This window comes from Chlorocebus sabaeus, chromosome 2, assembly GCF_047675955.1.
Source record: "Chlorocebus sabaeus isolate Y175 chromosome 2, mChlSab1.0.hap1, whole genome shotgun sequence".
In the NCBI taxonomy this organism is placed as follows: domain Eukaryota; kingdom Metazoa; phylum Chordata; class Mammalia; order Primates; family Cercopithecidae; genus Chlorocebus; species Chlorocebus sabaeus.
In genome coordinates, this window is record NC_132905.1 from 20,095,888 (window position 1) to 20,122,395 (window position 26,508).

The 26,508-nt window shown below is 45.6% G+C and overlaps 1 protein-coding gene across 7 annotated transcripts in view; it reads right to left on the minus strand.

The window, feature by feature from the left end:
• Nucleotides 1-561: 561 nt before the first annotated feature.
• TOX2 (TOX high mobility group box family member 2) overlaps nucleotides 562-26,508 on the minus strand; it is a 154,581-nt gene continuing 128,634 nt past the window's right edge. For 5 of the 7 annotated variants that reach the window (XM_008016770.3, XM_073006462.1, XM_008016817.3 and 2 more), the window contains exons 4-7: nucleotides 18,452-18,691; nucleotides 15,467-15,694; nucleotides 5,325-5,405; nucleotides 3,593-4,467 (exon numbers count right to left, since the gene is read on the minus strand). In XM_008016770.3, the coding sequence (XP_008014961.3) occupies nucleotides 3,847-4,467; nucleotides 5,325-5,405; nucleotides 15,467-15,694; nucleotides 18,452-18,691 (1,170 nt within the window). In that variant the 3' untranslated portion in view covers nucleotides 3,593-3,846. Of the gene's footprint in view, nucleotides 1,548-3,296; nucleotides 3,425-3,592; nucleotides 4,468-5,324; nucleotides 5,406-15,466; nucleotides 15,695-18,451; nucleotides 18,692-26,508 lie in introns of those variants that run through there. The other 2 variants (XM_008016777.3, XM_008016836.3) reach the window with 2 other exon arrangements.

The following is a 26,508-nucleotide window of genomic DNA, read 5'->3' on the forward strand; positions in this document are numbered from 1 at the left end:
TGAGTCCCGAGCCTGGCTGGGAGCAGCGGCACCTGCCCCCACCTCAAAATGGCTGCAATGCAGGGTGCAAGCGTTGCAGCTTTCCACCAGGCAATTGGTATTTTTCCAGATGTAGTTAAAGCAGTCAGGTATTATTTGCCTTTTGTTGTTGTTGTTAGTATCACCATCTAATATCTGCTGGGAAACCTGGTTTAAAGAATCCCTTCTAGGATGCTTCCTACAATCAGGTTTGAAGAACCCCTTGGCCTCCTCCCTGGGTTCCCACTGCTCACTTCCACAAGCCTGGGAGGCCCCATCCTCCAGAGGAAGGGCTCGCCACTCACCAGCCAATGCAAGTTCCTGTGTGGCGGCACTCTTGCCCACACCTCTTTTCATCATCACAAGAGCCCTACGAGTCTGAACCATCGTGACCCCCTTAGAGGGCAAGACTGAGGTCAGGGTGCTCCCATCAGCCACACAAACCCACACGGGCTGGTAAAGGTCAGGCAAGACTTTGACCTGAGTCCATCTGGCCCGAGGGGCTCTATGCCACTTTAGGGGGTTCAACCCTGACTCACCAAGGACAAGGAGACACAGACTTGTTTTCAGCTTTTCAGAAGTTTTATTATAAAGAGATTTGAGAGAAGCACTGGGCACCAAGACAGACACTCGCCAGGGCCAGGAAACAGCTGCAAACGACGTCAAGAACCCAAACCCAAACCAAACCCCCAAACCACGCACACGGTAGGATAAGCTGCAACTTTGTTCTCAAGGTTTCTCCATAAATAGACAAAAGTCGTCGCTGGCAATGTAAAATAGATGAACACATGGTTAAAAGGAGAGCGGTGCTCCGGGGTGGCTAGCAATCGTCCGGTCCTTGCTGTGAGGATGACGAAACGGTTTGGCAGCCGCTTTTGTGCACGTCTCCCTTAAGATAAAACTTAAAAATGTGCTAAGGATCATATAAAATGATTTTTACCTTAAAGGAAACTACTTTTTTCCCCCACAAAATAATCTTACAGATGTCTTCAGCACAGTTCTAAAACACGTAGTCAACTACTTACACGGAACCAACAGTTTCTAGGTTTCGTAATCTTTTGTTCACACTGGAAAACCGATGTGCACGTCTATGATGGGGGCCGGCCCCCTGGCCCATGCATCCAGGGTGGGTGTCCGTTGGTAAGCGACCCCGCCAGGGGCAGCCCACGTGAGCTGGGGCCGGGGCCGGGGCCAGGCATCCAGACATAGGGTACCGTGCGCAGGGCGAAGACAGGGTCCACAGTTACCCTGGAGCAAGCAGGTCAGCGGGCAGAAGGTTCCTGCAGGTTCTTTGGGCTGGCGGCGGGCAGTGGGCTGCCTCTGCAGAGTCTGGTGGGAGGTCGAGGAAGAGACTCAGCCCCCGGCAATGGGTGTGTCACTGCTCCCTTCGATGGGCCACCCTGCCTCTGGCCAGGGCCTCTTTTCTGCTGTCAGCCCTTCAGGCTCTGAGCAGTGCCTTCCAGCGAGCCTCAGGGATGGTGGGGAGGCGGGATTAGGTGAGGTAGAGCGATTTGTCCCTAGGGAGCAGGCTGTGTGAGAGAGGAGGGGCTGTCAAAGCTGTTGGGTACCTCCCCAGGCCAGGGGAGCACCAGGACCCCTGCACTCTACACCCCCCCAACCCCCACTGGATTCAGCTGCCCCTCTGCAGCCAAATGAGGGACTTGCAGCTGCTCCCCCACCCCCACCCCACTCTGCACCAAGCCCGTCCTGGAATCCCAGCAGGGGGCCACCTGGTCCTCAGCCCTGGAAGAAAGGGCAATAGTGTGTCTGTCCTTCATCGAGGCACACGCTGATGTCACCATTGCTCCCACATCCGTTTTTAATCACAGGAATTTGTAAATCTCAAACTGAATTAAGGGAGGGACAGGTGCCATTTATGTTTTTAAAATAGGGCCCTGTTGCAGTCCGACCTCCATGCTGGATGTGATGGGCCAGCCTCAGGAGGCTTGGACGTTGCGTGACACTCCCCTACATGCCCTAAGTATTCTGACTTTCGAGAAGGAAAGTTGGCGGGAAAGGGCTGGAGTAGGAGGGTCTGCACCTGTTTGGGGTGCAGGGAAGGGATTCTTGTTGAGCCGAGTCCGCCCACCCACGTAGAATCTCACCCCAGGCATGTCAGAAACGGGGCATGCACGGTGGCCACTTGTTCAGTGCCCAAGGGCGCTGGCGGGGTCAGCAGAGGAATCAGCCCTGTGCTGGGAGGCTGAGGCTAGGGCTGGGGGCAGGGGTTCTCAGCAGCAAGGTGGCCACCCAACAAGTGCGCTGGGCCTTCCAGGATGCGGCGCTATCCCTGGAACAGTTGCTTGGCACTACATCCCCCAGGTGTGGCTGTGGGACTCGTTCTTGCCAAGGGAATGGGAACCCGGTTGGCGGGTTAAGGAGCAAGTGTCCCTCCTCACTGCATCCTCCCTCTCCTGCTGGCTGGAGTGAAAGGCCACTCTTCCCCGGAGCTGGGGTGGCGTGGATCCAGGAAGACTTCCAGAGGGAGGCGTTAGCATGGGTTTGAAAGGTGGAGTGCAGGATGGGAACGGAGGCCCACAGGAGGACGAGGGAGGACGCTGGGGTGCAGGGGAAGGGGTCTCTAAGATGTCTAATTCCTTGGGATAGACAGTGGGTCCGTTCTCCCACCCAGGTCCCCTGTCCTGCATTCTCAGCTGTTCCAGTCTTGGGAGCTGCCCCGCCCAGTGGGCTCCACTCCCCACCGGGGCAGCCCACAGCCGAGGGCTGACTGATGAAGGGGTTAAAAAAGCCAGTTCCCTGACCTCCAGGTGGGAGCCACTCTAGCACAGTTCATGCTCCAGGGCTCCCATGGGATGAGGCGGAAGTGAGTCTTCAGCTGAGGCCACATCCCCCCTCGGCTCCTTCCCCCACCCCATCCTGCCTCCCTCACCCCCTTCGCCTGCAGGCTTTCCCCAACACATCCCCAAGGGCACCCAATCCCTGCTGCCTCAGGCTCTGCTTCTAGGGAACCGGCCTAAGATGCAGGACTCATCTGTGCATGTCACGTGGAAGTATTTGTGGAAAAAACAGGAGCAAGGAAGGAGCAGCAAGACTGAAGACTCGTCAGTTTCCCAAGCAGGCCTCAGCATCAGGCCAGCAGTCCTTCCGGGGCCTGGCTCTGCGGTGTCATCTGAGGTCTCAATCCCCTCGGCAGGGCTGACAGTGACTGCAGGGTCCTCCCCTGTCCACGTTGCCCGTGGCCATTCTCCCATCCCTGGCCATCCTATTCCCAGTCTCCCTGGCTGGCAGGGCAAAGGCAGGGACAGGTGAGGACTAACCTGCAGGTGCTGATGCCACACTCCCCACTGGGGTAGCTGCTGTCCCAGTCCCCGCTGCTGGTGGGGTTGGACGGGCCAGGTGAGCAGGATCCCGAGCTGCTGGGGAACTCAGAGATGTGTGGGAAGTCCTACAGATGGGGAAGGAGGCCATGAGCCAAGGAGAGATAAGGGGGCAGACTGTCCCAGGCCTCCCAGGGTGGGAGCCCCTGGGTCCGAGGGTGTCCACACAGAAGAGACACTGCCTCATGTCACCCAGAATTGCCTCTCTGCCTCCAGGGCTGCTGCCTTGCCTCCAGTAGAGCACCCTGAGAAATATTCAACCCTTGTCTTGGCTGAATCAGGGGCTGAAGGACTTTGCTTTCAGGGCCTTTCCCTTTGTGGGCCTCAGTTTCCCAATCTGTAAAATGGAATTACTAAGCCCAATGACCTCTGAGGGCCATGTGAACCTTGTAGCAATCTCTGGGGAACAATTAGCAGGGGTAAGGTCTGGAAGGCTTTGGGAAAGGCCAGGGCTAGGGCGGAGGATGCAGGAAGCGGGGACTGGAATATCCTAAGAGTCAGTCTGGTAACTTGTGAACTGTTCATTGCAGCCAGCGCATCTCAGATAAGGTGTGCGAGACCCACTTCCTAGATGTGGTAACTGAGGCTCAGAGAGGTCAGGTGCCAAGGCTGAGGTTATATCACCGGTCCGTGGCAGGGCTGGGGTTTGAAAGGGCAAAGCCGCTTCCCCTCCCCACACAGTCACAGAGGGCTGTTCCTGCTCTTCCCTGCTTACCTGTGGCCCTGGAGGTGAGGGGCTCATCGCCAGCTGCACCTGGAGTGCCATGGGCGCAGGCAGGACAGGGGGCTGGGGGGCTGGGGACATGCTAACAGGTGGACTGAGGAGGGCGCCCTGGGCGTGAGGGGGCAGTGACAGCTGCTGGTGCAGCGTGGGACTGAGCGGGAAGGAGGGTGGCGGCGGCGGGGATGCACTGAGGCCTGGCAGCAGAGACTTGGAGCCCAGCGTCCGGGCGAGGCTGGCCGGGGAGGCCCCGCTGCGGAAGGCCTGCAGGTCCGACGGCGTCAGGAAGGAGGCCAGGCCTGGCATGGCATACATGGGCTGCTTGGGTGGGAGCATTTTGGCTGGTGGGTTTGCCTGAGTGCTCTTGGTCTCACCTTGGTCCGGGGAGCTCTGGAAGGAGACAGGTATCAGTCACCAGAGAACAGAAGAGGGATGAGCCAGAACTTGGGCTGTGAGGTCAGGAGGCTCTGTGACCCACTGACACGGCCCCTGGCTGGCTCTCTTGGGAGAGAGCTTGAACTAACCAGAGATAGCACAGGGGCCTCAGTCCCTTTGGCTCTGACCATCCAGCCACCCACTGCTTTTATCTTTGGGGGGTCTCCTCCCCATGGGGGAATCCATGCTCCTCAGCCGGGCCAGTGGGACAAGCACCATCCCACTGAGCCAGCTCCCATCATGCCCCTTCCAGCCTCTGTGCCTTTGCAGATGTTGTTCCCTTGACTTTGAACCGCCTTTTACTTGGCCTCTTATGGACCAATTTGTGCGCCATCTCCTCTGTAACAGGAACACCACCCACCTCCACTTGGGCCACGCATCCACAGCCACACCTAGCTTCCTACATTGCTGGTGTTGACAGAGGCGGCCGGGGGTGTGGTGACGAGGTGCCATATTTTGGGGTAGTATGTCCCAAGCCCCATCAGTGGTCAGAAGTAAACGCCACATAAAACTGGCAAAACTGGGTTTGAATCCTAGTGCAGCCACTTCAACAAACTGGATCTTTTCAGGCAAGTTGCTCAACCCCTCTGGGTGCTGGGTTCTTGTTGGAAGAATCCAGTGGAAAGAAATGCATGTAAAGTGCCCAGAATGAGGCTGGCACGCTGTAGGTGCCCTGCAGACATGACCATGTAGGTCTGACCCATCCTTTCTAAGACCTGGGGTGCTGGCCTTCCCACGGGCCCCGGTTCTTGCTCCATTCCTCAAGTGGCCCCACTCTGATCAGGGCTGTGCCTGGAGATTCCAGGTGTTACCTTGGAGACGAGGCTAGCCCGGTAGGCTGCCAGAGCCTTCAGATATTCCTTCTTGGCTGCTTCTGTCTTCCTCTTATAGGCCTGGAAAAGTCAACACATGAGCAACACTGGGGAGAAAGTTGCAGAAGAGATGTGGTGCAGGGTCCTGGGGTGGGAAGGCATGGATTCAAGGATCGTGAATGGATGAGGGGGGTGGGGTCAGAAGCTGAGTCAGCCAGTCACTGGCCCCATTCTGGGAGCACTACAGAGAAATTGCAGAGACCAGGCCATATCCCAGTTCCTCAGCAACTCACTGTGTGGCCTTGACCAACATGCTTCACCTCTCTGGGTCTCCACGTTACATCAGCACAACTGATCACAGAAAGACAAGGCCCTTTGAAGCCCCCATTCTGATCCAGCACAGTGCAGATTTCTTAATGCTGAGTCACCTGTGCAACCTAGAATGAATCTACTTGTTCATAGTATATTAGGCTGGATTTAGTGTGCTAATATCATTTATTAAAAATTTTAGACCTAGATTCATATGTTATCATAGGATTGGTGCCCGTTTGTTCATACCTCCTTGTTTCCATGGCTTTTGGTAGAAACAAGGAGGTGTGAACGACTTGGAGCTTAGCCTTGTGTGACTTGTGTTGGCCAATAAAAGCACAAATGTGATGCAGAGACTGACAAAGTGATCACATATTAGTGAGCCCTCTTGCTACTCTTGGAACTCTTATTTAAAAAAATTCTTTTTGTACATGAGTAAGTTCTTGGTGATTTCTGAGATTCTGGTGCACCCACCACCTGAGCAGTGTACACTGTACTTCATGTACAGTCTTTTATCCTTCACCGCCCCCATCCTTTCCCCCAAGTCCCAGAAGTCCACTGTATCATTCTTATGCCTTTGTGTCCTCATAGCTTAGTTCCCACTTACGAGAACATACAATGTTTGGTTTTCCATTCCTGAGTTACTTCACTTAGAATAATTGTCTCCAATTCCATCCAGGTTGCTGCAAATGCCATTATTTCCTACCTTTGTATGGCTGAGTAGTATTCCATGGTGTGCGTGTGTATATATGCACATACATACACACACACACCACATTTTCTTTATCCACTTATTGATTGATGGGCATTTGGACTGGTTCCATATTTTTGCAATTGTGAACTGGGCTGCTACAAATATGTGTGCAAGTGTCTTTTTTGTATAATTACCTCTCCTCTGGGTGGATATCCAGCAGTGGGACTGCTGGATCAAACAGTAGATCTACTTTTAGTTCTTTGGGGAATCTCCACACTGTTTTTCACAGTGGATGGACTAGTTTCTATTCCCACCAACAGTGTAAAAGGGTTCCCTTTTTGCCACATCCACGCCAACATCTATTTTTTTGATTATGGACATCCTTGCAGGAGTAAGGTGGTTTTGATTTGCATTTCCCTGATCATAATGATGTTAAGCATTTTTTAATATGTTTGTTGGCCATTTGCATATTTTGAGAATTGTCTATTCATTTCCCTAGCCCAAGTTTTGATGGGATTGTTTTTTTTCTTGCTGATTTGAGTTCCTTTGTAGATTCTGGATATTCGTCTTTTGTCAGAAGTACAGATTGTGAAGATTTTCTCCCACTCTGTGGGTTGTCTGCTTACCCTGCTGGTTATTTCTTTTGCTGTGCAGCTTTTTAGTTTAAGTCCCATCTATTTATCTTTGCTTTTGTTGCATTTGCTTTTGGGTTCCTTGGTCATGAAGTCTTTGCCTAAGCCAATGTCTAGAAGGGTTTTTCCAGTGTTATCTTCTAGAATTTGTAGGGTTTCAAGTATTAGATTTAAGTCTTTGATCCATTTTGAGTTGATTTTTGTATAAGGTGAGAGATGAGGATCCAGTTTCACTCTTCTACATGTGGCTTGCCAATTATTCCAGCACCATTCGTTGAATAAGGTGTCCTTTCCCCACTTTGTTTTTGTTTGCTTTGTTAAAGATCGGTTGGTTGTAAGGATTTGGCTTTATTTCTGGGTTCTCTATTCTTTTCCATTGGTCTATATGCCTATTTTTATACCAGTATCATGCTGTTTTGGTGACTATGGCCTTATAGTACAGTTTGAAGTCAGGTAATGTGATGCCTCCAGATTTGTTCTTTTTGCTTAGTCATGCTTTGGCTATAAGGGTTCTTTTTTGGTTCCACATGAATTTTAGGATTGTTTTTTCTAGTTCTGTGAAGAATGACGGTGGTATTTTGATGGGAATTGCATTGAATTTATAGATTGCTTTTGGCAGTATGGTCATTTTCACACTATTGATTCTACCCATCCATCAGCATGGGATGTGTTTCCATTTGTTTCATCTGTGATTTCTTTCAGCAGTGTTTTGTAGTTTTCCTTGTAGAGGTCTTCCACCTCCTTGGTTAGGTATATTCCTAAGTATTTTATTTATTTATTTTTTAATTTTTTTGCAGCTAAAGGGGGTTGAGTTCTTGATTTGATTCTCAGCTTGGTCCCTGTTGGTGTATAGCAGAGCTATTGATTTGTGTACATTAATTTTGTATCCCGAAACTTTGCTGAATTCATTTACCAGTTCTAGGAGGTTTGGGGATGAGTCTTTAGGTATATGATAATCCCATCAGCAAACTGCGACGGTTTGACTTCCTCTTTACTGATTTGGATGTCCTTTCTTTCTTTCTCTTGTCTGACAGCTCTGGCCAGGACTTCCAGTACTACATGGAATAAAAGTGGTGACAGTGGACATCCTTGTCTTGTTCTAGTTCTCAGGGGGAATGCTTTCAACTTTTTCCTATTCAGTATAATGTTGGCTCTGAATTTATCATAGATGGCTTTTATTACCTTAAGGTATGTCCCTTCTATGCCGATTTTGCTGAGGGTTTTAATCGAAGGGATGCTCAATTTTGTCAAATGCTTTTTCTGTGTCTATTGAGATGATCATGTGGTTTTAAATTCTGTTTATGTGGTATCACATTTATTGACTTGTGTATGTTAAACCATTCCTGCATCCATGGTATGAAACCCACTTGATCATGGTGGATTATCTTTCTGATACACCATTGAATTCAGTTAGCTAGTATTGTGTTGAGGATTTTTGCATTCATGTTCATCTAGGTATACAATCATGTCATCAGCAAACAGCAACACTTTGACTTCCTCTTTACAGATTTGGATGCTCTTTCTTTCTCTTGTCTGACTGCTCTGGCTAGGACAGTACTCTGTTGAATAGAAGTGGTAAGAGTGGGCATCCTTGTCTTGTTCCAGTTCTCAAGGGGAATGCTTCCAATTTTTCCCCATTCACTATAATGTTGGCTCTGGTTTATCATAGATGGCTTTTGTTACCTTAAGGCATGTCCCTTCTATGCTGATTTTGGGCATAGAAGGAATATTGGCCTGTAGTTTTCTTTTTTGTTGTTGTTGTTATGTCCTTTCCTGGTTTGGGTATTAGGGTGATTAACTGGCTTCATAGAATAGGAAGGATTCCCTCTTTATTTTGTGGAATGGTGTCCTTTAAAAGTCTGATAGAATTCAGCTGTGAATCTATCTGGTCCTGAACTTTTTTTTTGTTGGTAACTTTTTAATTGCCATTTCAATCTCACTGCTTGTTATTGGTCTGTTCAGAGCTTCTATTTCTTCCTGATTTAATCTAGGAGGATTGTATATTTCCAGGAATTTATCTATCTCCTCTAGGTTTTCTAGTTTATGTACATAAAAATGTTCATAGTAGCCTGAATGATCTTTTGTATTTCTGTGGTATCGGTTGTAATATCTCATGTTTTGTTTCTAAGTGAGCTTATTTGGATCTTCTCTCTTCTCTTCTTGGTTAATCTCACTAATGGTCTATCAGTTTTATCTTTTCAAAGAACCAGCTTTTTGTTTATCTTTTATATTTTTTGGTTTCAATTTCATTTACTGCTCTGATCTTGGTCATTTCTTTTCTTCTGCTGCGTTTGGGTTTGGTGTGTTCTCTCTCTAGTTCCTTAAGGCATGACCTTAGATTGTCTATTTGTACTCTTTCAGACTTTTTGATGTAGGCATTTAATGCTATGAGCTTTCCTCTTAGCACCGCTTTTGCTGTATCCCAGAGGTTTTGATAGGTTATGTTACTATTATCGTTCAAAGAATTTTATAATATCCATCTTGATTTCATTGTTGACCCAACAATCATTCAGAAGCAGGTTATTTAATATTGCCATGTATTTGCATTGTTTTGAGGGTTCCTTTTGGAGTTGATTTCCAGTTTTATTCTACTGTGGTCTGAGAGAGTACTTTATATAATTTCTATTTTCTTAAATTTGTTGAGACTTGTTTAAGGCCTATTGTATGGTCTATCTTGGAGAATGTTCCATGTGCTGATGAATAGAATGTTCTATAAATATCTGTTAAGTCCATTTGTTGTAGAGTATAGTTTGAGTTCATTGTTTCTTTGACCTTCTGTCATGATGACCTGTCTAGTGCTGTCAGTGGAGTATTGAAGTTTCCCACTATTGTTGTTTTACTGTCATTCTCATTTCTTATGTCTAGTAGTAATTGTTTTTTAAATTTGGGAGCTCCAATGTTAGATGCATATACATTTAGGATTGAGATATTTTCCTGTTGGACTAGTTTTATCATTATATAATGTCCTTCTTTGTCTTTTTAAACTGCTGTTGCTTTAACGTTTGTTTGGTCTGATATAAGAATAGCTATTCCTGCTCACTTTTGGTATCCATTTGCATGAAGTATCTTTTTCCACCCCTTTACCTTAAGTTTATGTGAGTCCTTATGTGTCAGGTGAGTCTCTTGAAGACAGCAGATACTCAGTTGGTCAATTCTTATTCATTCTGCTATTCTGTATTTTTAAGTGGAGCATTTAGGCCATTTACATTCAATGTTAGTATTGAGATGTGAGGTACTATTCTTCTATTCATTGTGCTATTTGTTGCCCAAATACCTTGTAGTTTTTTTAAAATTGTGTTATTATTTTAGAGGTCCTGTTAGATTTATGCTTTAAGGATATTACATTTTGGTGTATTTCAAAAATTTGTTTCAAGATTGAGCTCTTTTTAGTAGTTCTTGCAGTGCTGGCTTGGTAGTGGCAAATTCTCTCAGCATTGGTTTGAAAAAAAGAACCATATTTTTTCTTCATTTATGAAACTTAGTTTTGCTGGATACAAAATTCTTGGTTAATTGTTTAAGGACCCCAATTCCTTCTAGCTTGTAGGGTTTCTGCTGAGAAATCTGCTGTTAATCTGATAGGGTTTCCTTTCCTTCTTTTTGTGATGAGTTTCTCAGGTGTTCTTTGAGTTTCTTGTGTTTGGATGTCTAGATCTCTAGCAAGGCCAGGGAAGTTTTCCTCAATTATTCCCTCAAATATATTTTCTGAACTTTTATATTTCTCTTCTTCCTCAGGAACACCAATTATTCTTAGATTTGGTCATTTAACATAATCCCAAACTTCTTGGAGGCATTGTTCATTTGTTAAAATTCTTTGTCTTTGTTGAATTGGGTTAATTTGAAAGCCTTGTCTTTGAGCTCTGAAGTTCTTTCTTCCACTCGTTCAATTCTATTGCTGAGACTTCCCAGTGTATTTTGCATTTCTCTGTGTCCTTCATTTCTAGAAGTTGTGATTGTTTTTATTTATGCTATTTCTCTGGAGACTTTTCTATTCATATCCTGTATAATTTTATTTTAACAACCTTCTGAATTCTTTTTCTGGCAATTCAGAGATTTTGTCTTGGTTTGGATCCATTGCTGTTGAGCTAGTGTTATCTTTTGGGGATGTTAAATAACCTTGTTTTGTCATATTACTAGAATTATTTTTCTGGTTCCTTCTCATTTGGGTAAAGTATGTCAGAGGGAAGATCTGGGAGTCAAGCGCTGCTGTTCAGATTCTCCTGTTCCTTGGGGTTCTCCCCCTTCCCCTAGGGATGTGTTTTCCTGAGAACCCTGCTGCAGTGGTTATTTCTTTTCTGGATCTAGCCACCCAACGGAGTTACCGGGCTCCAGGCTAGTACTGGGGAGTGTCTGCAAGGAGTCCTGTAATGTGATCTGTCTTCAGGTCTCTCCATGGATATCAACACCTGCTCCGGTGGAAGTAGCAGGGGAGTGAAGTGGACTCCGTGAGGGTCCTTAGGTTGTATTTTTAAGTGCACTGGCTTTGTGTTGGCCTCCAGCCAGGAGGTGGCACTTTCAAGAGTGCATCAGCTGCAGTAGTATAGGGAGAATACAAGCTTGCCCTAGTGTCAGGTGGTGGGCGGGGCCATAGAGTTCCCAAGAGATTATGTCCTTTGTCTTGGTCTTTCTCTACCTGCCCTGTTAGCCTATCAGGTAGGGGCAGGGTTAGGGTTAGGCGTGTCTGAGCTTAGACTCTCCTTAGGTGGGGCTTGCTGCAGATGCTGTGGGGGGTGTGGTTCCCAGGGGGATTATGGCTGACTCTGCTGCATCACACAGGTCATCAGGGAAGTGAGGGAAAGCTGGCAGCCACAGGCTGGTCTCACTCCCACCATGCACCCCCAACAGCACTGAGTTTATTTCCAGGCAGTCAGTGAACAGGGCTGAGAACTTGCCCCAGGCTACAGGCCTCCCAGCTGAGAAAGCAAGCCAACTCACAGTTCCTTGGCTGTCCCAGAGAGTCTGCAGCAGCAATCCACCTCCTTCAAAGGGTCTATGGATTCTTCTGGCTTTCCTAGCATGTTCCTGTGGTAGTTCTTGGAGCAAAAGTTCACAATGTGAGTCTCCACATGCTGCTCTGTCTGTCCGAGTGGGAGCTGCAAGTTAGTCCTGCCTCCTTTCCATCATTTTTCTGCTCTAAAACTGCTCTTGGAACTCTGACTTGCTATGTGAATAAGCATGAGCTAGTCTGCTGGATGATGAGAGACACATGGCCCAGTTTGGCTCCACTGCTCCAGCTGACAGCCATCCAACTCCCAGAAGCAGAGATGCCTAATTTACTGTAGTTTACCACTGATGCAAATGGGTGAGCCCAGCCAAGAGCAGCAGCAGAGCCATCTTGCTGAGCCCAGAACAGTTCATGGACCCTCAGAATCATAAGCTGAATAAATGATTATTGTTTTAAACCATTAAATTTTGGTATTGTTTACTACACATTCAAAATTAAATGATGCAGTTAGCTTCATTATGTTTTAGTGTCAGGGTTACATTGTATATAAGGATTTGTGAGAAGGTTTTCTTATTTTTCTAAGTCTTGGAATTATTAACTCTTTGATGATTTGAAAGAACTTTCCTATCCATCATCTAGGCTTGAAACGTTTGGGGGAGAGGCAGGGGTTTTTTATTTCCTATTATTTTCTCACTACCCCTCTTGGTTGTTAGTGTATTAATAGTAAAATAAGAATATAAGTCACATTTCTAAATGTGATTTCAAAAACTGACACAAGCTAACATCCAGCCTTATGCTTAATAGTGAAACATGAGAGGTAATGCAAAGTAAGAAGACCACTATCCCCAACATTGCTGAACATCTCTTTTTCAGAAGTCCTAGTCAACATAACTGGCAAAAGAAAACAAAATTAGAAATCTGAGAAGTGAGGAGACAAAATAAGGAGACAAGGCTGGATGTAGTGGCTCATGCCTCTAATCCCAGCACTTTGGGAGGCATTTGAGGCTAAGAGTTTGTCAGCCTGAGCAACACAGCAAGACCCTGTCTCTATACAAAAAAAAAATGAAAAAAATTTTGTGGGGCATGGTGATGCACGGCACGCCTGTAGGCCCAGCTACTTGGGAAGATGAGCTGGGAAAAGTGCTTGAGCCCAGGAGTTCAAGGCTGCAGTGAGCTATGATCATGCCACTAACCTCTAGCCTGGGTGACAGAGCGACACCCTGTCTCTTAAATAACAAAGGAGACAAAATTATTGTTTGTAAAAGATATATGTGTATAAATATGTACATAATTATAGACACTTTTTTTAAGCCTAGAATACTCAGGAATTAAAAATGATCAGAAATGATTAATTTGTAACCGCCAAGCTTACTATTTTAATCCCTAACTTTTTATACATCAACAATTTGCTAGGAAAATGGGGAGAAACATGCCATTTATAATGCATTAAGTAAAAGGAGAGATATGCCCATTATTGGATGGAAATAAATTATATGCCAAGTTCTTGGGTTAGAAATAAAACACCAGGCGGGTAAGCAGAAATGAAACCGACACAGGGGCTGGGACTCTCAACCGCCTTTGCTTGTCTCTGGGCTGTGCTGAACAAAGTCAGAGAAAGCATCACTGAAAGGAATGCCTGGGGACACAGCACTTGAGACCACTGTCTCCCCAGACTGTATAAAAGGGCAAGGAAATTCCCCCACCAAACAAAAAAACCTGAAGTCTTTTGAAAGGGAATTGGTTGGTTGCCAACAAAACACACAAGTGAAAAAGACAGATGTCCCTGTAGCAAAAGCCGCAGTGCCCTGCCAATATCCCCCAGTCCTTACCCCTGTCCTACAAACATGCTCTACTTCCAGCTGCCACCGGCTATATTCCTTTGCCTGGGGGTCCCTCTGGTGGCAGGAGCCTGGCATGTGTAGCAGGTCAGAGGTGCTGCAGAAGGAAGGAATGCTGGTGTCCACCCCAGCACCCTTGCCCCTCAGACAGGATGACCCTGAGGCCTGGCACATTCTAAGCAGGCTCCTGAGTTCCCAGCAGGACTGTGCTCCAGTTGCCCATGGTGGATTCTCCTGGGACAATGTGCCCTTTCCTGGCTGCCCTCCTTTCTCTGTCTCATTTCCCTACTGTCCTACCAGAGGTGGGGGTCATCTCACAAATAAATTCTCTGCATTGTAACATATTCCAAAATTACCTAAAATTTTAGAATACGGTAAAGGAGATGTTTCAAATAAGTCAGTAATTCATCTCTCTGCCCCAAGCCTGCTACTTTCCCCGTATTTCCCATCCAGTGACTGGCATCTCCATTTACTCAGAATGGAAGCCAGATGCAAGGGGGTTGCCAAGATGTGCTCTGGGTCCCCTACCCCAAACCATTCTGGAAGATGCTCCAGGCCCCATCTTCCCCCACCTGGATGACTGTGCACCCTCCACATCTACTCTTACCTGCCTTATGCTGCCATTCTGGTCTCTCCTCTGCATAAAACTCTTCACTGGTTTTCTCTCCTCTTAGAACAGGGCCTGACTCCTTCCAAGGTCTGCAAAGCCCAGCATGATCTGGCCCCTGCCTTCCTTTCCAGCTCCATCTCTGCCATGAGGACTCTCACTGTCTCCTCTCTGGCCATCCTGGTCTCCTTTCAGTCCCCTGTGCTTTTCCAGGCTCCTTCCCTTACCAGGCCTCCCTGCCTGGAACACTTCCCCTCCTCCAAAAAGAACTCACTTTTCAGGTCTCACCTGGAGACCTGACTGCAGGGACAATGTCCGTCCCTGCTCTTTCCACTCTCGTGAACTATGTATCCTCCCGGTACATGGCACAATCACAACTGTAATTTTACATTTACTCATCTGCTTATTTGATTCATGTCTCTCATGCCAACATCCCAACTGAGCCTCCTGCTTCTACAGATGTGAGTTCAAATCCTGACTACCTTGATTCACGCTGGTGACCCTGGGCGAGTCACTTTACCTCTTGGTGTCTCTACCAAAACAGGAAGGCAATGGCTACTCCACAGGGTGTTGTAAGGATTCAGTGAAATACCGGAGGGAGAGCTCAGCCCAGACAAGAGCTCAGAGAATGAGTTGCCAGCACCCCTGTTTTATAGACATGAAAACCGAGGCTCAGAGTTTAGGTGGTCAGCCTGAGGTCACACAGCTGGCAGCTCCATCTGCCTACCAGCTAGTTCTGCTCTCTGTTCTCCCTGGAGGCCTTTAAAGGAGGCCACAGGCACATGGTCAGTGGGATAGGAAGCTCTGGCCTGGACTCCAGACTTTTAGGGTTGGAGGGACAAGATGGATGGAGATGCTTGTTCTCATTTTATCAAGGGGGAAGCAGAGGTTTCGAGTGGTTAAGTTGCTAGTAAATGCAGTTGGTTAGTAGAATTGGAAGGCAACCAGGTTCCCAGTTTACAGATGGGCAACTGAGCCCAGGAAAGTTCCAGAGCCCAGGAAAGACCTCTGCAAGAGTCTCAGTTCCGGAGCTGGGCCTGGTTTCAGACCTTCAAAGTGTGTCCTTAGCTCCAGGACCACAAAGCCTCAGGGGATGGCCCAGAAAGAGAGGGAGGCTCACCTGCTTCTGTTCCTCTCCCAGGCTGTCCCACATGGAGGCCACGATTTTGGACACGTCACCGAAAGTGGCACTAGGGTTCTGACCCTTGATGGCGGCCTGAGTGTCTCTGAAGAAGAGTGCGTAGGCCGACACAGGCTTCTGCGGCTCGTTGGGATCCTTCTTTTTCTTTTTCTTTGGGTTCTTGGCCTTTTTTCCTGGGTCGGCTGAAGGTCTCTTTTCTCCCGATATCTGCCCGAGTGAGAAGAGTCAGATAACCAAAGAAGCCCAAGGGCCTCCTGCCAAAGGCAATCCACACAGACTCCGGCCAAGCTGCGCTTTTCCAGCCCTGCTCATGCACAGATAACCACTAGCGAGGTGGAAAGGGCAATGGCCAGACAGACACACACACCCTGGGTGGGTGTTTAACTCATTAAAGAGAACCAGCATGATTGTAAAGTTGATTCAGAGAAATGCAGGAGGAGAAGATGACTGTATAGTCACTGAAAGAATGGAAAGAATGCTGGAATTAGATTGCTAAATTACACGTGAAAGTGGTTAGTGCCAATAGAACGCTAAAACTATCACCTTTAAGACTTTGAATCTTTTCTACTGGACAGAAATTCGCATCTCTACTGGGCAAAGTTAATTTGCCTTATAATCAGACAAAAATCACTTACATCTCTTATTACATTTTCCCCCCCAAGGTAACCTCTTCTTTTACAGAGTTATAAAATCCCCTAATCAATAATGAATAATGAATCAAAGCAAAGGTCCACTTTCCTAGAGAATCAGATAATTCTTGAGTAAGCCTGTTAGCCAATGCTTTGGTGTGACATTGAAAGAATGTGCAGTTATTTGGGGGCCTATTTCCAAGTTTGGAGTGTGTGTGCATGTGTGTGTGTAAATATACACACACACATATGTGTGTGTATATATGTGTATATACCTGTATATATGTGTATATATACATGTATATATGTGTGTATATATAGATATGTGTCTATATAGATATAGATCTATATATACATGTCTATATACATATAGATCTATATAGATACGTGTCTATATAGATAGATATCTATATAGATACGTGTCTACATAGATATCTATCTATCTATCTATCTATCTATCTATCTATATATATATATCTGCTCTCCCACTTGTGATCACAAATAATCCCCAAAAAGGATCCTGCATTACAAAAGGCTGGTCTCCACCACCATGTTTCAGCTGCACAGCTTTGAGCAGGTAGCTTAGGCCCTGGACCCCTGTAAAGTGGGGAGGGGATGAAGCTACAGCGACTGTTACTGGGTCAGCCGTGGAGCCAGTGGCTTCGCCCTGGACAGACCGCAGGACCACGATCCTGTGAACACTGACTTCGGGCTTCCAGGGCGGGGGATGGTTGGGATGCCCACCACAGACGTCAGTGGGACTCTGTTGGGTCACTCAAGCCATGCAGGTACAGGGGACTTTGGTCAAAAGCCCTGGACCCTGCAGTGAAGACTCTGGCTCTAGAAGCCAAGAAGATGGAGGTGACACGTTGAACTGATGATAAAGCCATGGGCCAGGAGGCATGATCAGGCATCCATGTCTGAAGAACATGGTTCTGTTCCTGAGGCTTATCTCTGCAGCCACCCTCTTCTCCAAGCCCCAGTTATGTTAGCACCATGGTGTGGCCCTAGCAAGATCAGGGATGAAGAGGCATGTTGTCATTGATAAAGTCCTGAACAGGCACAGCAGGGCGGGGGGTTGAGGGCACATGAACTGGACTACACCTGCAGCCTCCTGGGTTTGAATCCTGGTTCCCCCACTTACTAAATGTATGATAACAGATACATTATTTCCCCATCTGCCAAACAGAGATAATAACAGTCCCTGTCCCAGAGGACTTTTATGAGGATTACATGGACGTATACTTGTCACGTGTTTAGAGCAGTGTCTGGCCTATAGGGAGTGTTTGTTAAACAAAAACCGTTCCTGCAAGAACTATAATAGAGGTCGAGTCATCCTTAGGATGAAGCTGGGCCAGGATCCAGAGGTAAACTCCCTTCCCCCCCGAAGTCCAGGGTTACTGCCCCAGGCCTCTGGGAGGCCACCATGTGGAAGGGACACTGGATCGACAGAGGTAGGAGGCACGAAGAGGGAGGTAAGTCTTGATTCCACCACTAGCTTGCTGGGAGGCCCCAGGCAAACACTTCTGTCTGTGGCCTTTCTGGGCCTCTGTTTTCCTCCCTGGTAAGACAAGATGTTCTCTCACTGGGAGGTGGATTTGGAGTCAATGCAAAGAAGGGCCAGAGCCTGGACAGGTGGCAGGTTCTCATCCCTACCATGTCTACCATGTTCTTGAAGAGGTCAAACCACTCGACTCCAGGAATGTTGGGGGAACCCATGTTCCCACCGGGGGGGTCATTTTTGCACCCCACCCTCAAGGTCAGTGAATACTCTAGGCCCAGAGGTGCTGCCTCCTGGATCACACAGTTTTGTCAGAATATTTTCTCCTAAAAGGGCCAAATGGCCGCAAATGTGACCCCAATGGCCTTGCTGAAGCCGTCCACACCTCTGAAATCGCCCACTGGCCTTCAGGAGTCAGGCTTTGCCAACTTTCACAAGATTGTCTCACCCCATCCCCTCGACATTTGTTGGAATTTTCTCTGCTTTACACACAAGGCTGTGGGAGCCCCGAGGGGACACAGCTTGTCAAGGACACTCAGCACATGGAGCAGCCAAAGCCCTATGTCCCAAGGCCCATAGGTGCCATCCCCCTGACCAGGTGCTCCACCTGCCAATGTGCTTTTTCCTTGGCTTCCAGCATGGCCTGGGTGTCTTAACAGAAAACCACTGAGCTCTGTGGCGGATATCCCAACCACCACCAGGAAGGCCTGCTCAGTCCCAAGACATCGGGCTTTTCTAGTCTTTACTAGAGGGAGGTGATGCCCATTTCCCCACGGGACCCCTTCCCTGCTGACAGGAGAGCAGCTTCAGGCTCTGTTCCTGCACTGCACATACCTTGAAATGCGCTTCCGACTCCTCTTCCTGCGTGGAGCTGGAGGGAGAGGGGGTCGCTGACTTGCTCCCCGGGGGTGATGGGGAGCTGTGGGCGATGCTGCTCCGGATGCCCATCTGCGAGATGAGCTGGGACTGGCTGAGGGCACTCATGTGGCTGGCCAGCATTGCCGGGCGACCCAGCAGGGGCCCGGGCCGGCCCGAGTCATAGGCGGCCACCTCCGAGTGGACCATCTCCTGGATCTAAGAGAGGAGGACAAGGGGTTTGAGTTAGGAAGGGTCTGTCCTGCCACTCCATCACATCTGTGCTAGCAGACTGGGAGGAGGGAATGCAGAGGAGAAGTGATGGGTACGGCTCCTGCTCCGATCCCTGACAGGTGAATCTCAAGATGGAGCCCCAGCGCACTCGTGGGAAAACGGCAGCTCCGTGGCTGTGTGCCATTCTACTGACTCTCACCTCAGACAGACGCTTTGCATTTCAGCCCCTGCCAGAGAGCTCAGTCCGGTTATGTTGGATCATTTGATGAGACTGAGTCTTCCCTCCTGGAATATGATATGTCTCTGCATGAACTGAGCAGTCAGCATGACAGCAAAGCACACAGATGCGGACGCTAATTACATTTCGAATCCTGGTCCTGCCATCTACCAGCTGGGTGACTTTGGCCAAGTTACTTAACCTCTTTGTGCCTCAGTTTCTTCATCTGTAAAATGTGGATATGAGCAAACCTACACTCTAGAGTTCTTAAAGATCAAATGTACCTGGCATACCGTGAGCCCTATATTGTATAAGCATGTGTTAAATACATTGAATAAATTTATTGATAAAGTTGAGCACTTTCCTACAGGTCAGCAATTTTATCGTTAACTCCATTCCCCATGATATTTTCTAACTGGTTACTTCTGGAATATAAGCCAGCTACTGGTTTTTACATATAAGCATTTCTCACACTAAACACACATTTAGAATAAGACTTTGGACCTAAATATGTGTCCACGCCCTGTTCAGTGAAGCGTACCTATTTGCATACTCTTACAAGTTTTCTTTCCTCTGCATCTGTGGTTATTTCCCCTTTCTAACATCAAGTATCTGTTTTTCTCTCACTTTTTCTTCATTAGGAAGACAAATGGGTTTTCAGTTTTATGTGGGTTGTTTCTTTTCTCCTCAAAAGAATCAAATCTCAAGTTTATCACTTCTGCTTCTCTGTTTTCTAATTCTTTAATATCTCATCTTTATCCCTTCCTTCACATTTTAAAGATTTATAGTTGCTGCTTCCCCCTCAATTTTGAGTTATATTTTATTTTTTAATTGACAAATGACAAATTGTATATATTTATATGTATGATATGCTTTGATGCATATATACACTGTGAAATGATATATCCATCACTTCATATAACATTTCTCAGATTAGAACATTTAAAATCTACTTTCTTTGTTCCAAGAGTTGTTCAAGAAGAGTTCTGGAATACCATTTGACCCAGCAATCCCATTACTGGGTATGTACCCAGAGGAATATAAATCATTCTATTATAAGATACATGCATGTGTATGTTCATTGCAGCATTATTCACAATAGCAAAGACACGGAATCAACCCAGATACCCATCAATGATATACTGGATAAAGAAAATGTGGTACATATACACCATGGAGTACTATACAGTCATAAAAAGGAATGAGATCATGTCCTTTGCAGGGACATGGATAGAGCTGGAAGCCATCAACCTCAGCAAACTAACACAGGAACAGAAAACCAAACACCTCATGTTCTCACTTATGAGTGGAAGCTGACCAATGTGAACACTTAGACACAGGGAGGGAAACCACACACTGGGGCCTGTTGTCAGGGGCAAGAGGAGGGAGGGCATCAAGAAAAATGCCAATGCATGCTGGGTTTCATACCTAAGTGATGGGTTGATAGGTACAGCAAACCACCATGGCACACATTTACCTATGTAACAAACCTGCACACCCTGCACATATACCCTGGAACTTAAAAAAGAGAATCTAACTAAAAGAGTTCTGGAAATTCTAAGTGGCTAATTTTCTTTTTCTTTTGGCTACAATTTCTAGTAACAAAAATGAGGAAAGAATGGGGTCTGTACTATTCACAAGTTTGAGACTTTGTTAAGGTTTTCTTTGGGACCCAAATATGATTAAATTGTGTACATATTCCACAGTCCTTACAAAGAATAGGGCGTGTTTGCAGACGAATACAGCAGTATAATATTTATCCATTCTATCAGTGATTATTCTTTAGATTCCTTAGCTTTTTGGCTCTTTAATCTTACACAGTCTTGTCCAGATTGCCTGCAATTTTTTCTGCTTCCATAAAACATTTCCCTTTAATGCATAAAGTGTTTGTTTTGGGAATTTGATGTTGGTTTGGTTTTGTTTTTGAGACGGAGTCTTGCTTTGTTGTCCAGGTTGGAGTGCAGTGGGCTCACTGCAACCTCTGCCTCCTGGGTTCAAGTGATTCTCCTGCCTCAGCCTCCCAGGTAAGCTGGGACGACAGATGGTGCCCCCATGCCTAATTTTTATATTTTTAGTAGAGAAGGGGTTTCGCCATGTTGGCCAGGCTGGTCTCGAACTCCTGACCTCAAGTGATCTGCCCACCTCAGCCTCCCAAAGTGCTGGGATTACAGGCATGAGCCACCACGCCCGGCCCTGATGTTGGTTTTTATCGCAAAAAGACGACAGACAATTATATCTTCACTATGGGGATTAAATTATTATCTTTTTTGGTCTAATTTTTTGCCTCAAATTCCATGAAGTCTGATATTAATAATGCTGTCCTTGACTGTATATGTGTTTGAATGTGTCTGGCATGTCTTTTTTTATTACATATCTCTTAGTTTTTATTTTTTAGGGTTACTTTTGTCAAATGGTGTTTTTGTTATGATCAGCTTTAGAAAATGAACTTTTCCCTTATGCCCTAGAACAGAATAAACAACATATAAATTACATTTTCCTTAGAGAATGAAAGCGCTTAAACAGAAAACCATCTGAGGCCCAGTGCTTTTTGTTTTCACAATATCCTTCATGGCTAATAGGTCTATTTTAGTTTCCATTTTCTCTTGAGTCAGTTTTGGTGAATGTTACATATACACACACACACACACACACACACACACACACACACACACACACACACACACACACATATTTATTCATTTTATCCAGATACTAACACATACTAGCATATAACTGGATAATATGTTTTTAAATACACTCTATGGTTTTCATCCATTCCCATTCACAATTGTAATATTGTGAATACATGTTGCTTTTTAAAATTTTCCTTCTCAAAAGTTTATATATTTATTTTTTATTTGAGACGTAGTCTTGCTCTGTTGCCCACACTGGAGTGCAGTGACACTATCTTGGCTCACCACAACCTCCACCTCCTGGGTTCAAGTGATTTTCCTGCCTCAGCCTCCTGAGTAGCTGGGATTACAGGCACATGTCACTACACCTGGCTACTTTTTGTATTTTTAGTAAGAGACGGGGTTTTGCCATGTTGGCCAAGCTGGTCTCAAACTCCTGACCTCAAGTGATCCAATCCACCCGTACTCAGCCTCCCAAAGGGCTGGAATTACAGGCATGAGTCACCGCACCCGGCCAAAACTTTATATATTTCAACTGTCTAGCCAAAGAACCAGCTCTTAAATTTTTTTAAAAAATTGACTACTTTCATAATTCATTAAATTCTGCTTTCTTCTCTATTAATGTTGACTTGAGGTATCATATGTTGTTGTTTACATAGGTTTTCAAATTAAGCTATTTTCATACTTTCTTTTTTAGTAATAGAAACATCTAGGGCAGGAATTGAGACAAGCAATTTTACCATGCAGGAGGCATTTCTCTGAAGACATTTTTGGTTCTGACAACTGGAGGGTGGGAAGCTACAGGCATCTGCTGGGTAGTGGCCAGGGACGTTCCCATCAAACAAAGAATTATTCATCCCAAAATGTCAGTAAGTGCTGAGGTTGAGAAACCCTGCTCTGTAACTATGATTTTTCTCCTAAGGAGAATTTTAGCTACATGTAACTATTTTTAAAATATTCTATGCTGATTATTTTATTTCTTACCCTAAAATTATTTGGAAGAGTGATTTTATGTAATGTATCCTTTGTTATGATCAGAGACCATGAATCCTAGAATTTTATCTTTTTGGAATGTAGTGAGGTTGTTGTTATAGCTTAGGATATGATCAATTTGTTTTTCCTTTTTCAAAACTTTTAGGTTCAGGGATATATGTGAAGGTTTATTATACAGACAAATTGCACGTCACAGGGGTTTGGTGTACAGACTATTTCGTCACCCAAGTATGATCCATTTTTGCAAAACTGTTCATGTATATTGGAAATAATACTGTATATTGTACACATTTCTCCATATGTCTATTCAATAAACAGTTTTGACTACTTTAGGTGTAAAATGGCAAAAGAATTGGCTTATTTCACTTAGCTTAAGGTCCTCAAGGTTCATCCATGTGATAGCTGAATCGGAACTTTCTTCCCTTTTTAAGGCTAAGCAATACACCCTTATATGTATAGACGACATTTTGCTTATCCATTCATCTGCTGGTAGGCACTTGGTTGGGCATTATGAATAATGCCACTGGGAACGTGGGTGCACACGTATCTCGTGGAGACTCTGCTTTCAACGCTCTTGAGTAGACACCCAGCATTCCAATTGCTGTATCTATAGTAATTCTGTTTTTAATTTGAAGAAACCACCATACTGTTCCCCATAGTGGCTGTACCGCTTCAATTCCCACCAGCAACACACAAGGGTTCCGGCTGCAGTTTCTACACATTCACGCCACTTGTTTCTCTCTCTCCCGCTCTTTTCAATAGAGGCCATCCTAATAGGTGTGAGGTAGAGTGAAACTCATTCTTGTCTATAAAAATGCAAACAAATTTTGTCTCACAGGGATATAATTGATCCCACCCTGTAAAAAAGGTGATTGCAAACATTACGTTTAGTGGCTCCATAGCTATTAACCCGTTTTGCATTTCTTAGAAAATTTATTTCACCATCCTGTTTGCCTACATATGTGTCCATTCTTCAGATTTGCCTTTGGATCTGTTGTCATATCTTACCGGATTCCTCATTAATCATGACTTAAATGAATTTCTGGCACACTTTCATCTTATATTTATATGAGAATTATGATGTTACCTTTAGAAAGTTATGCATTACAACAAAGATGATCATTATGGCATTTAGTTCCAAAAAAACTGGAAATAATGTAAACATTCACTGAGAGATGGAAAAATCTGCAGTGTATTCACATAATGGAATTCTGTAGAGGGTTAACCTGACCAACCTGGACCTACATCTGCCAGTGTAGATGAACTCAAAGACAATAACCAGTGAAGAGAGTTTCAGAAGGACACGTATAGTATAATGCCTTTATGAACATGTTTAAAATATAAAACATCACTGTCAGGTGTTCAAGGATATATGAAAATGTAGAAAAAGCATAAAAACACCCACTACAGAATAGTGGTTATTTCCTTCTGAGAACAGAGAGGTACAAAGGGACCTTGTACCTGCAATATTTATTTATTCAAAAGCAGATCCAAAGCAGCAGCAACAACAATATGGGCTCTTCCAAGCAGAGTGTTAAACTTAAATGTGATGGGTTCCGGGAAGTCTGGAATGAGGGGAAATGGCTGGTACCCACGTGACTGAATTGGCCATATTAGCACCCTGAAATGTCTGAAATAGGGTCAGCCTGATCCCCTCACCTCCAACCTGGGCTCCAGACTCCCACATCCAATTGCCTGAGTGACATCTTCCCTCGGATGCCCTGCAAGCATATCAAACTTCACACGCTGCAATGGAGTGTGTTTCTCCTGAAACCTGTTCCTCCTCCAGTTTTACAAAATAGTAAAATGGCACTGGCATTCTTGCTGTCACCCAAGCCACAAACCTGAACATAAACCCTGTCTTCTCCCTTTCCCTTACAACCCCAGGCACTAGCCAGGACACGCCATTGTTGGTTCCACCTCCATAATGAATCCTGCATCTTTCACACTCCTCACATCTCAACCAATTAATACCTCTCTAAAACACATAAATAAATCAGGCCAGGCTACCATCCTCCTCAAAATTCTTCACTGGCTTGTTGATCCTCTTGGAATAAAATCCGATCCCCCAAATAATAATGACAACAATAACGGCTTTTTTGAATCTCAAAGTTTCTTTGAACTAAAAACATTGCACTATGATGTTTTTTACACATGGGTAACAGATTTAATTTTGCTGATATTCGCTAGGTCCTTTGGAACATTTTCCACTTTCTTCAGATAAGTGATATTTTCTACAATTATTTGATTATTGCCTTTTTGCTAAGCTTCCTTTAAACACATTGAATCATCAGGATGTTTTATCTTTTCAGTCATAATTTTGAGCCCTTTAACTTCTCCCTTGGAGTTTTAGGAGTAAACCTGGAGCTGATCATCTTCGCTTATTTGGTTACAACCAGTGGTGCTCGCTGCTTTCACTGAACTTTTACATCCAGTGGTCACATCTCGATATGGTTTGGCACACAAATCTCATCTTGAATTGTAGCTTCCATAATTCCCACATGTTGTGGGAGGGACCCAACAGGAGGTAATCGAACTATGGGAGTGGGTCTTTCCTGTGCTGTTCTTGTGATAGTGAATAAGCTCATTAGATCTGATGGTTTTATAAATGGGAGTTCCCCTGCACAAGACAGGAGTCTGCCACCATGTAAGACGTGCCTTTGCTTCTCTTTTGCCTCCCACCATGATTGTGGGGCCTCCCCAGCCCTGTGAAACTGTGAGTCCATTAAATCTCTTTCCTTTATAAATTATCCAGTCTTGGGTATGTCTTTATTAGCAGCATGAGAACAGACTAATATACACGTTTTACCTGAAAGCCATCTTTCCTGATTGCAAATTCTTCTCATCACATGGCTATACCGTATAATTGAAGTTTATTATGAATGTTTTTGCCTATTTTTTGGAGTAAGATTCTCAGAATGTGCCTTCTTTAGAACTACAGATTTTGTACAATTGTCCAGTGACTTTTCTTTATATCCTAATTCCTGGATTCAAGCCTGCATACTGCAAAAGCAAATGCTTGTTGGACCTATTTAATAAAATTAAAGCCATAACAGCAGAACTGGATGCGATCCAGGAAGGATGTCAAGTCTCTGTGGAGAAGCTTCATTCTTGCTATAGTTACAAATATATTCTCAACACATGGTCGGACCTTTCATGAGTCCATGCTTTGTGATAGACACAATGCCAGGCTTTGGGGATGAGAGCGCCCACTTCCCCAACTGCACTTCAGGGTCTCACAGTCAATTAGAGAGACAGTTCCCTTCATAAAGACAGTACATGACTGGCTATTCATAGATAAAAACCAGCGAGACATGGGGACAGCCACTAAGCATCCCACGTTTTCTAGGGCATTTAAAAAACTTTGTCCTAATTTCCCCAAGGTGAAAAATGTGCCCCTAATTTGAGGCCTGTTAGCTGAGGATGCCCGCTGTAGTGGACACTGTCGGTGCCGGACCCCACCCCCTTTACCATGCTGCTGTACTCATTCCCCTGTGTGCTGGGAGCACTGGCACCTGCCCCCATCTCCAGAAAAGTGGCCAAATGGGAGCTGGTTCTCCCAGGAGGTTATGATATCTCCTTAACACCAACAGCCCGCCTTGCAGCAGACCTCACCACTGCTTGACTGGCACAGGGGTGCTAAAGGCCACCCTGTTTGCTTGCAGTGAATCTGCGCTCCAGGGCTCCCTGTGGAATCAGGCTGAAGCGAGTCTCCAGCCAAGGCTACATCCATGCTCAGCCCCTTCCCTTGCAATCCCTGATTCCTGCAGCCCCTCCCTCAGTAAACAACCTTCACAAGAACCCCGTCTTAGGCTCTGCTTCTAGAAAGCCTCCGCCTCCATCGGTTCAGCTCCCGTCTCCTCTGTCTGTCGGTTGCATCTCATCAATATCACTCCTCTCCCATCTTCAAATTAAAATCTCTCTTAGCTCCAGGTCCCCTAAAAACTTCTGCCCCAACT